The following is a 12,121-nucleotide window of genomic DNA, read 5'->3' on the forward strand; positions in this document are numbered from 1 at the left end:
TGCTAGATGTTGCATAAAATTGATTAGGGTTAGTTTTGTGGAAAACTTGCATATTTTGTTATGAAACAACCTTGGTTATTATCTGCACTAGTCTCTATTTTGAGTGCAATCACTTTGGAGAAAAAAGTGAAATTTGATCGTGACTAATGTTGATATGAGCAATTTTTGTACTCTATGTCTCTACTAAAAAAAATGTGAGTATGAAATCTGAAATTTTGACCGGCCTGATTATATGATATTGTCTAATCAGTATAATATTTTTGTTATTGCATTGTATCTGAAGATCCCAAGGCATGAGATTTTGTTCTGTTATGATTTATGGCTCTGCAAAAGTATAAAATAGTGGTCTCTATTTTGAGTGCAATTTCTTTGGTTACAAATTGATTTTTGTTCTGCTTGACTATCCATAAAATGTACAAACCTATCGCAAAGGTAAACATGCATGGCTTGCAAGTGTCAGCTAAACTTTGATTTACAATAGACTTTGCTAGTGTTTAGTTTAGTTTTACTTGCAAGTGTCAGCTAGTTGTATAGTCGTATCAATATTTCTCTAGTCTGAGGCTCTAGTCTATAGGGGCTTTGAACAATTTTAAGAGAATCATTACGTCTACACAAATTTTTTTATAAAAGAATAATTACACAATGACTTGGGAAACTCTTGACTTAGAAGAACTCAACTCATAAACTAATTGAAACTAGTTCTACGTTGACGTACAGTATTAATTTTCAAATTTTCATTGAAGAGGGGAAGATTGTTTCATTTTGTTCATTGTTTATGAGATGTTAACATCTTAGAATTAGGAGAGAGGGCATGGTTTCCTCAGCTTTGTCGGCCAACTTGTTTGCTAGGAAAGTATATAGATTGCGACTACTCGTGATATTGCATCCACTTACATTAATTCAGAAGATAAAGGTCCAATGAAGTTATTTCTTTAGAAGATAAAAGTCCAACTTCGAATTTAAAGAACAAACTATCTTTGATATATATATATATATATATATATAGAGTTAGGTCAGGTAAATACGATCTTGTTGATTTTTGCTAAGAAAAATTATACTTTATCATCACTTGTCCAGCATATTTGTTATTTTTGTCTTTTTATTTAAATGCACATATATTGATATGTAAATATATATATTTAAATAGAATAATAAAAATGACAAATCACATATTGATGTGTAGTGTAGATATTATAAGTAACATTTTTCTTAAGCTAAAATCTCTTGACTAATTACCAGTGTGCCCTGGCCATGTGGAGGAATTAACAACGTTATAAATAATTCGCTTTTAAATGAATTACTAATTTAGTTTCATAACGCTTTAATTTTGTTATAGACCTTTTGGTCCCAAGATGATTTTAGGGATCAGTTAGAAATGTAAATTATTGGAATGGAAAATCTGGGTCCTAAAAGGTAATTTTGTTGGAATGGCTCTCTGTCGAAACAGTTTAATTATATGTGTAGTTTCATACCCAGTAGTGGCGGCTCGGAAATTTCTAATTACAGTTAAAACTATCTGATCTTCGCGTAGGGAGATCAACTAGTGATGATGTCATATAATTACAGTTAACATATATAAGTGAGAAAACTCCTCTTTGAATAAAATTTTAAACTCAAACACAGCTTTCGAGTCGCCTAATATCTTTACAGCAACAATTAAACACAATCAATCTTGCACGTTTGCTTTGAAGCCCAATTTTCATAGTTTGGTTCGTAGAAAATCCTCTGAAGAAAAAAGGAAACAGATTATATATACGTGCATACTACGCTTTCAGCTTTTCTGTTATTTCAAAGTTATTATTCTACGCGTGTTTAATTGCACATACATTTAAGAAATTTGTCACGCTAATTTAAGTTAGAACAAAAATAATAAATACGTTTAGCAAGAACTAATCCACAGTGCCAAATTATTAATTTTTAAAATTTAATTTTTGCACAAGTTTATATTGGATAGTAAATTCACACTCTCACTATGATAAAAGTAGTCTAATGAGTTAGTCACATGCAAGAACAATTCGTTCCTAGATTGAAGAAATTCATTTGGGCTAATCAAACGCACGGACAGTACATGCTTAAGCTACAGCTTGATACTCTCTATTTTATCGCATTTTGTCTAAATATTTATTATTCATGAAAAAGTAATAATTTAGGTAATTATAAATAACATAAAATAAAATATCTAATCAATATGTAAAAATGCAGCAACTACAGTAGCTTTGAACAATTTTTAGAGAATTATTATGTCTACACTAATTCTTTTGTAAAAGAATAATTACACGATCACTTGGCAAAGTCTTGACTTAGAAGAACTCAACTCATAAAATAATTGAAACTAGTTCTCCGTAGACGGTATTAATTTTCAAATTTTCATTGAAGAGGGGAAGATTGTTTCATTTGTTCATTGTTTATGAGATGTTAACATCTTAGAATTAGGAGAGAGGGCATGGTTTCCTCAGCTTTGTCGGCCAACTTGTTTGCTACGAAAGTATATAGATTGCGACTACTCGTGATATTGCAGCACTTACATTAATTTAGAAGATAATGGTTCAATATATGAAGTTATTCCTAATTTAGAAGATAAAAGTCCAAGATTTAAAGAATGTGCACTTGGAATTTAAAGATCAAACTATCTTTGATACACACACACATATATATATATATATATATAATAGAGAGAGAGAGTTTTGTCAAGTAAATACAATCTTATTGATTATATATATATTTACCTTAAGAAAATTCTACTTATCATTTTTTACTTCACATATATAAGTATGTTATTTGTCATTGAGTGCTACTAAGCTTACAGAAAATTCATTACCGAATGGTGTAAATTTTTTTCTTTTTTATTTACATATTTTTTTAATCATTTTAACTATTTTTAAAAAAATAATAAAATTTAGGAAATTATTATAAAATGTTTTCTTAATCATTAAGTGAAAAAATCAAAATACAATTCGGCAGAAATTTTCGATGTAAGAATAGTATTTCTTTTTGTCATTTTTATCTCTTTATTTAAATTTCTGTAAATATAAATATATATATATTTAAATGGAATGATAATGAGGATGCAGATATAGCGGTAACTACACGATGCAAGTACAGGAGGGGACTAGTCAACATAAGCCCGCGTTCACGGAAAGTTCACACAAGAAATAGAATTCCATGGGTCGACGCAGTCAATTTAGCGTGAGAGATGAGTCAAAATTATTATTGGCAGCGCCAGTGGTTTGTCGGCCAACTTGTTTGCTATGATTACAACTACTCGTGATATTGCAGCCACTTGCATTTAGAAGATAGACGTGAAGTTATTCCTAATTTTTTTTTTTTTTTGAAGGGAAAACTCTTAGACCATTTCATTGAATTAATGGGAAGATACGCTGAGGAACATCCTCCACTGTTACAACCAAATCAATAATGGAAAGAGAATCTTTTGCTAAAACATGGGCTAACACATTGCCATTTCTCTTAACATGAGAAATTTCCCATTTAGCAAACTGTTTCAACAAGACTTTTGTTTCAGACAAGAACATTAATGCACTACTAAAGCCTTCCTTATCTTCACGGAGGGTATTTATCACCTGCAGAGAATCACCTTCTAAGATGACTTGTCTCAAGCCTAAATCCATCCCAAACTTAACAGCTTGAAGAGCCCCATACGACTCAGCAAGTAAAGGGTCTGGGAACAGATGTTTGTTGTGTCTCATGGTTGCCATAACATGCCCCTCGTAGTCTCTTACAATCACTTCAACTCCTTCTAGGCTTTTCTGCTTACTTACTGAACTGTCCCAGTTGATTTTATACCAATGTGGTGGAGGATTAGTCCAGACAGCAGGAGACAGGCAGGTCTGAGCTGGATTGGGGGTTATGTTGTTGTTCTCTCCTTGTAACAGGGCCAATGTAGCTTGAGCTTCTCTTATCACTGACTTGGGGTGCTTGAAATCATTATTGAAAATAAGGCAATTTCTCCTCCACCAAATCCTCCTAGCCACTACAACAAACTCTTGAATTGAAAACTCATCCAACACGTGCAGGAGAGATTCAGAGAGATCCACAAACAAAGAGGGGGACAGACACATTTTTTGTCGCTTTTTAGAGGCTAGACTCCAGACATCCTTAGCTGAGACACAGGTCCAAACTGCATGCACCACTGACTCTTCCTCCTGATGGCACACAGGGCATAGTGGGTGGTCCACTATCCTTTTCTTCTTCAAACTGGTTCGAGTTGGGAGGGCCTCGAGGCATGCCCTCCATACAAACACCTTATTACCTGGCTGTACCTTTAGTTTCCACAGTTGTTTCCACACTTCCTTGAGTCTATTGCTACAAGAGGCTTGACCCTTCTCTTCTTGCTCTCGTGCCTTTTCCATGTGATAAGCACTCCTCACTGAAAACTTGCCATCCTTTGTCCCTTGCCAGCTTACTCTATCCTTAGCATTCATTGAGCTTAGTGGGGTTTGTAGTATCAATTCTGCTTCCCTCTCCTCAAAGACCTCCCTCACAAGTGTTTCCTTCCACTGAGCTGAGGATTGGTCAATTAGTTCAGAGACCGTTGCCTTGCTATCAAGCTGTGCTACTGGACTCATAACCTTCCTGGGCACTAGATGGCCAAGCCACTTTTCCTGCCAGATTTGAACCTCTCTTCCATTGCTAATCCTCCAACAAGTTCCTGCTTTCACCACTTGTCTTGCTGCCATGAAGCTTCTCCACAGAAAAGATGGTTTTGACCCCAGTTTGGCTGACATGAATGAGCTATTTTGAAAATACTTGGCCTTCAAAACTTTTACTGCAATTGAGCCAGGCTCTTGTAGAAGTTTCCAGCATTGTTTAGATAACATTGCCATATTAAAACACTCGAGGTCCTTAAAACCCATGCCCCCTTCAGATTTAGCTTTTCCCATATTTTTCCAGGAAATCCAATGGATTTTGTGTTCCCTCTCCTTTTGGCCCCACCAAAAGTTATTGATGACACTATTGATGGAGTGCAACAAGGTCTTGGGCAATTTGAAGACACTCATTGTGTAGGTGGGAAGGGCTTGGACTACTGCTTTTATGAAGACTTCTTTCCCAGCTTGAGATAGACTTTTCACTTTGTATCCACTAACCTTCCTTCTAACTGCATCCAGAATGTTTTTGAAGGAACTAGTTCTGCTTCTCCCCACAATGGATGGCAATCCGAGATACTTTTCATAGGTCATAGAGGACCTCATTCCTGCAACTGACAGGATGTAGTATTCGGTTAATCTGGAGGTGTTCTTGCTGAACATAATGGATGTCTTGTCCATATTTAGCCTTTGTCCTGAAGCTTCTTCATAGACTCTCAATAGGTTTATTAGCCTTCCCCACTCAAAAGCATTGGCCTTGCAAAACAAGAGACTATCATCAGCAAAGAAGAGATGAGATACTCGAAGTGGACCTCTTGCTATTGGTACTCCATGAACTGCACCAGTTGCCTCAGCTCTGCCAATGAGCTTGCTAAGTGCTTCTGCACATAGGATGAAAAGGTATGGTGAGATGGGGTCACCTTGTCTGATCCCTCTTGAAGGGTGAAAGACTTATTGTGGTACTCCATTGACCAAGATGGAATAAGAGACAGTTTCAATGCACTTCATTACTAGGTCCACCCATTGATGACAAAAGCCCATCTTATGCATGATTTTCCTAAGGAACTCCCATTCAATTCTATCATATGCCTTGCTCATATCGAGTTTTAAGGCCATGTAACCCTCCCTTCCTGTCATCTTGGCCTTCATTGTGTGTAGAGCCTCAAAGGCAACAATTACATTGTCTGTGATTAGTCTGTTTGGTACAAAAGCTGATTGAGATGGGGATATTATGGAAGGAAGTATTTTCTTGAGTCTATTGGCTAGGATTTTGGAGATCAACTTGTATAAGACATTGCACAACGAGATGGGTCTGAATTCAGAGACTTTGGTAGGAATTTTCTTCTTGGGAATAAGAGTAATGTAGGTGCTGTTTATTTCAGATAGATTGCCATTTTCATTTAGGACATGCAGCACTGCAGTGCTGAGTTGATCACCCACTAACTTCCAGTGCTTTTGGTAGAAGTTTGCAGGATACCCATCAGCGCCAGGAGAGCTAAGCCCTTCCATTTGAAAGAGAGCAACCTTCACCTCCTGCTGAATGTAAGGCCTCAGCGGCATTCTATTTTGCTCTTCTGTGACAGTGGCCTCCATTGGCTCTAGGCAATCTGCAATATTCACAGGGTTAGAAGAGGAGAATAAATTTTGAAAGTATTCTTGGAACAAATTAGATATCCCTGCTGTTGATGTGATTTCTTGCCCACTATCATCGATTAGCCTTTTGATTTGGTTTACTTTCTTTCTTTGTGTGGCACATTGATGAAAAAACTTTGTGTTTCTATCCCCTTCTTTCAGCCACTTTTGTTTGTCCCTTTGTTTCCACTTGATGTGATCTTCTTCAAGCAGCTTCTCTATTTTACTTTGCACTTGCTTTATATTTTCTGTTAGGTGGCCTTCATTATCCTTTTGTAGTTCAGACACCTGGTCCCAAAGTCTTTTTAGCTCAACCCTGTAGTTTCCAGCATACTGCTTGTTCCACTTTACCAAATCCAATCTGCACTGGTTCAGGCCTTCTATGACCTGGTGTAGCTTGTTATCAACCCTTCTCGATGAACTCCATGCCTTCTCCAGTACTTCATAGAAATCTTCTCTCAAGGCCCAGCTGGCCTCATACCTGAAGGGTCTGGATTTTCTGGTTGAATTAACTTCAAACTATTCCACAGAAACGAGGATGGGGCAATGGTCTGAACTTAAAATTGGGAGGTTGTAGACCTTGGAGAATGGGAATAGTTCAGACCATGCCATATTACATAGAGCTCTATCAATCCTTTCTTTGATAAAAGCTTGTCCTGACCTGCCATTGGTCCATGTAAACTTATTACCAACATACCCCATATCAAAAAGAGAGCATGACTTAATTGCTGCTCTGAAGGCTTCCACCTAGTTGAAAGGTCTTTGCCTGCCCCCACTCTTGTCTCCTGAGCTAAGTATCTCATTAAAATCACCAACACACAACCACCCCACCTCCATGGCAGGCTTGAGGGCTTGTAGCCAGCTCTCCCCTCTCTTTGTTGTTTCAAGGTTTCCATAGAAGCCTGTAAGAGCCCACTCTCTACTACCTGTGTCCCCACAGATCAGTAAGGATATATGGTGCTGAGAGTATGACAAAACCTCAGCAACCACATCCTCACTCCAGAAGAGGGCTAGACCTCCACTAAACCCTTTACTTTCAATTATAAAACTGTTGGAAAAATGCAATTGCCTCTGAAGCCTTTCAACACTGCTTCTTCTGGCCTTTGTTTCCATCAAGAAAACAAAGGTTGGGAGCTTTGCTTGCACCAGTTGGTGCAAGTGTTGAACTGTCAGTGGGTTCCCAAGCCCACGACAGTTCCAGCTTAGGCACATCATAACTCTTGGTGGGGCTGTAAAACAGCCTCCACCATATCTAAGTGTTGTATTTCCATTGGTGCCTTCTCCTCTCCTCTTGCTTTTTTGGCTACGGATCTAGTTTGTCTTCCCTGGAACAATTTGATAGGCCTCTTCTTATGGTATGAGATGCTTGCTTGTATCTTTGATGGGCTTAACTTGAGGCCTACAAAACAATTATCTCGAGCTCTTCTTTTCTAGCTGGATTTTTTTGTAGTCTGTTCCAACTCCTTGATTTGTTCAGTCGTAAGCTGGTTTAGGGCTGCTGCTTGGGCCTTAAGGTCCATCGAGGTTACAGCAGCAATGGGTGCTGTTTTAGTCTTTTTGCTTTTCATTTCAGCTTTCTGAGGCAGTGACATTGGATCCTGTTCTTTCACTATTTTGGTAGTGGCCAGCCTCTCTTGGAAAGGTGTTGTCAGACTTTCCTTTTTGATGATTGCTTTTGGAGAGGTCAGAAGCCTGTCATTCTGCTATCTACTCTGCTCTGGTACTTTAGCTATAGGTGTAGCAGTTGCCAAAAGTGGGTCTTGCACTTCCCTGGTCAGTTTCTGATCTACCTTCTGACTTCTGTGTTGCCTCGAATGGACTTCACCCCTAACCTCCTCTTCTTTCCTCCATGACTGCCTCTCTGGCCCGGCTTCTTGGTTTAGATCATTGCCATACTTTTTGAAAAGCAAGTCACTCTCCCTTTGAGCAGCTGCTCTTAACCATGCTCCATATTGCTTCTTTTCTTCATTTCTACTAGAAATGCATCCCTGTGTTGTGTGCTTGATTGTGCCACAGTTAAAACAAAAAGGATGGTAGTCTCTCATACCTCAACTGGATCCAAGTTTGTTTCCCTTCTACTGATATGAACATTCCCCTTAGAAGACGTTTTGTTATGTCCAGTTCCACTCTTATCCTTAGGAACTTCCCCCATCCAATGCCTCATTGGTCAACATGCACTCCAATCTCCTGTGTCATACAAACAAAGGGCATGTTGAAAACTTGGATCCAGAATTTCTCTTTAGTGAAGGTGGTTTCACCAATGGACTTGCTGCTGTCAAGGATCTGCAGGCATATCAACCACCTATCAAAGGACCAGGGTCTTCCAGCTGTTACTCTTTCCATGTCTTCCTCCAGATTAAACTCAATCAAGAACTTGTTGGATCCGACTCCAGTAAACTGGACCCAGCTGTCGCATTTCTAGATCTTAGTCATAGTGACTTTGAATGCTTCTTTGTTTATAAACTTCTCAGCCACTATCATTGCTAATAGGCAGAACTTGCCATAGTGCATTGCACTGTTCAATACTTCTGCTGGTAGAACCAGCCCTTCTTTTTCTTTCTCAGTAAGACAAAGTCCCTCCCATTGTCTAGCTAGTTCTTCCTCCATATCTGACCCTTCGAACTAGTAGAGACTAGTTCAAGAGACTCACTCTATACTAGAGAGAAACCTCACCCTGAGAGGAGAGGACTAGGACATGATGGATTACGACTTATAGGAAAACTCGAAGTTATTCCTAATTTAGAAGATAGAAGTCCAACTTGGAATCTAAAGATCAAACTACCTTTGATATTTATATAGAGTTTCGTCGGGTAAGTACAATTGTAAGTACAATCTACCTTGTTGAAAACTGAAGATTCCTGATCATGTGGCCATGTGGAGGAATTAACAATGCCATAAATAATTCGCTTTTAAATGAATTTGACAAATTTTGTTTCAGAACGCTTTTATGGATTATGGGACGAAACGTTTTGGATTGGAAAATACCATCCTAAAAGGTAATTTTGTTGGAATGGCTGATCTCTGTCCAAACGTTTAAGTAGATTTCTTTTATACATTTGTAACCATTGGATGATGGATATGTGGATTTGCTGTTGTTTTCAGTTTGTTTTGGAATTTTTTGTTGTTGTTTGATTGTTTTTCCAGTTTCTGTTTTGGATTTATGGGCTTTTTCGTCGTGGGAGGGCAGTGGGCAAACAGGAGAATTTGGCCTTGTGGTCTGGGCCAGGGTCCAATGGGTAAAACTTCCCCTCCACCCATGCCAGGGTAGGGTGCGATAAGGGGGTACCCCCGCCTAAACCATGTCAGTAGTGTGACGCCCCCAAATCCCACGTACGGATACGTGGAAATCGAGACGTCGGGACGATGACAACGCAGGTCACCACCCTATCGCCAAGTGCCAAGTGTGTGTACATGCAACAAGTGTGCAATAAAAACACGCAGCGGATAATAAAAGTCTTATAACTAAGTACCAGAATTTTTGTTTAATACAAACCCGATTAAAACATACATAATAAAATATTACAAGCCTCAAACATCGTTTCAAAACCAAACTACAAGGCATGACACTCCAAATCAAAAAACTCTAGCGAAGCCGCCTCCTCGGGCTCAGCCTCCTCCTCCTCCTCGACATCTGTATCAAAATCTACGGTTCCAAAATGGTGCCGCAAGTAAGTAAAGATCCAAGCTCCACAAGATAAAAACATATTAAACTCAAATAATATGCATGAAAGAATGCCAAATGCACATAACCCATAAATCCACATTTTTCCACGCACGCCCAAAACATATCCTTTACACAAAACCTCGCCATTATCCCCGATAATGGCCCAAAAACCAAACCATCAGAGCACTGTAGGCGGGAATCGCAGGCGGGACTCTACCACCATCCCTGCTCACCACCGTCCCTACGCGTGCATCGTAGGCGGGAATCACAGGGGGGATTCTACCACCGTCCCTGCTTACCACCATCTCTACGTCGCGTGCACCGTAGGCGGGAACCACAGGCGGGATTCTACCACCCTCCCTGTTTACCACCATCCCTACACGTGCCTCTGACTCAAACCAGTCAATCCAATCGTTCACATATACCAAAAACATTTCTCGCTTGAAAGCCCAGTTTTCAAGTTCCAACACATCTACATACATGCAATGCACACCTCAAGACACAATTCATCCAACAAATAACAATATCAACAATAATCAAACACTCCGTCGTCAAATCCATCCGACCCCCAACTCCTCGGACTCAGTCCGGAAGTAACCAACCAGTCAATGAATTTATTCAAAAAGCAATAATATATTTAAATCTAAAATAGAGTTTGGAAATTACTTACAGCGCTATAAGATATTTTTTATAGTATCACGACGTTGCAAATGGCGGAGAAAAAGCAACGTAACAGTGTATTTTACACTATGGCCGTGGGTTGTAAAATACCCACTTTCGAACGGGAACAAACCAAGACTTGGAATTGATAGGGAATGGCTTAGAGATGTTTATGAAACTAATGGAAGTGAGTTTTGGCCGTGGGTGGCGGTGGAAATGGTGGTGGAAGCGGAAAAAGGGCAAATCGGAGTTGAGCTCGTCGGAGATGCTCCGGCAATGGATCAGGGCCGGAAATAGGTGTTTTAGGACGACAAAAGGTAGGTGAGGAAGCGGTGAAAATATGGTGGCCGGAGGTGGAGTGACGGCGGCGGAAATGGCTAAAAACCGTGCCGCTTAGATGGGCTCTCGGCGGCAAACGACGGCTTGGATGGAGGTGAGATTTGGTGGGGAGGTGCGCCGGCCGAAGGGGGAACTTTCTGGGTGGGTGGTGTCAACCACGTCGCCGGCGAGCGCCGGTGCTGGGCAGCACAAGCAACCGGCGACAGAGAGAAAGAAAGAAGGTGCAGCTCGCGTGGGAGGAAGAGGAAAAAGAAGAAGAAGAAAAGAAAGAAAGAAGAAAAGAAGGAAAAGAAAAAGAAAAAAGGAAAAGGGAAAAAGAAAAAAGAGAAAAGAAAAGATGGAGAAAAGAAATGAGGTCCAATCCTCACCTCCGGAGTCCAAAAACTGATCCAACGAAAACAAATATAAAAACTATAAAACAACTAAAATAAATTAAACACCACATCAAACTAAAATAAAACCAATTAAAATACAATAAATTAAAATAAAAGAACTAATATATTAATTAAATTAAAATACTCCTTCAGTGAAAATACACGTAAAAACGGGATGTCACAAGTAGCACCCCTAAAGGAGAGACCGCAACGTCCCACCTAGGCTAGAGTTCCGCCTAGGTGCACTTCGCACCGTGGTAGTGAGTTGCACTTCAGTGTACACCGATGTTGCTTGTTGCCCCATGCTGCATCGCGATATGGAGGACGTGACTAGTTCTAATGATTGAATGAAAAGAAATTAATGTTTTAATGTATGAAACTACGTAACGGCTGTGGGGAAATGAACGATGGTAGAAATAGAAAAGGGGCAGATTGCAATCCTGTATTGGTTCCATTGTTAGTGCACTTAGTGGTTCTATCTTAACAGAAAGGAATTCCCAACCCATGGCCATGGGCAAAGTCTAGATCCAAAAGACTACTAACCCTAACACAAGGGTTATAATAATGTGTACCGGCCAATAAAAAGTGATAACAGTTAATTTGATGTATGAATTGGTTTAGTTCTTTATGAATGAATGTACAAGGTGATTTTTTTATTTTTTATTTTTGAAGGATGAAAGCATTTTTAATGAAAAACTCTACCTTGTAATGTTTCAACGAAAGAAAATGTTTTATGTAATGTATGTAGAGGAATAATAAATGCATAAATGAAAACTTATATTAGTATATTCTTACATTATGAAGTAATGTTTACCGACTATTCGACTTATTTTATTTTTACGTGTTCCCCA

General features: G+C 39.1%; 1 protein-coding gene across 1 annotated transcript; it reads right to left on the reverse strand.

Moving 5' to 3' along the window:
- Positions 1–3,353: 3,353 nt before the first annotated feature.
- On the reverse strand, positions 3,354–7,445 carry LOC122274535. Its single transcript, XM_043083569.1, has 4 exons — positions 7,000–7,445; positions 6,813–6,894; positions 5,723–6,752; positions 3,354–5,482 (listed from the first exon to the last, which is right to left on the reverse strand). Exons 1-4 carry the CDS (start codon positions 7,443–7,445, stop codon positions 3,354–3,356), a joined length of 3,687 nt encoding a protein of 1,228 aa, XP_042939503.1.
- Positions 7,446–12,121: the final 4,676 nt, after the last annotated feature.

This window comes from Carya illinoinensis, chromosome 8 (assembly GCF_018687715.1).
Source record: "Carya illinoinensis cultivar Pawnee chromosome 8, C.illinoinensisPawnee_v1, whole genome shotgun sequence".
In the NCBI taxonomy this organism is placed as follows: Eukaryota; Viridiplantae; Streptophyta; class Magnoliopsida; order Fagales; family Juglandaceae; genus Carya; species Carya illinoinensis.

What these genes read in the sequence shown, in the direction of transcription:
- LOC122274535 (XM_043083569.1), bottom strand. Translation starts at nt 7,445, where the DNA reads ATGTGCCTAAGCTGGAACTGTCGTGGGCTTGGGAACCCACTGACAGTT. An exon ending in GGAGACAAGAGTGGGGGCAG is followed by an intron (nt 6,895 to 6,999) that starts GCAAAGACCTTT and finishes GACCAATGGCAG; the next exon opens with GTCAGGACAAGCTTTTATCA. An exon ending in AACTATTCCCATTCTCCAAG is followed by an intron (nt 6,753 to 6,812) that starts GTCTACAACCTC and finishes TCTGTGGAATAG; the next exon opens with TTTGAAGTTAATTCAACCAG.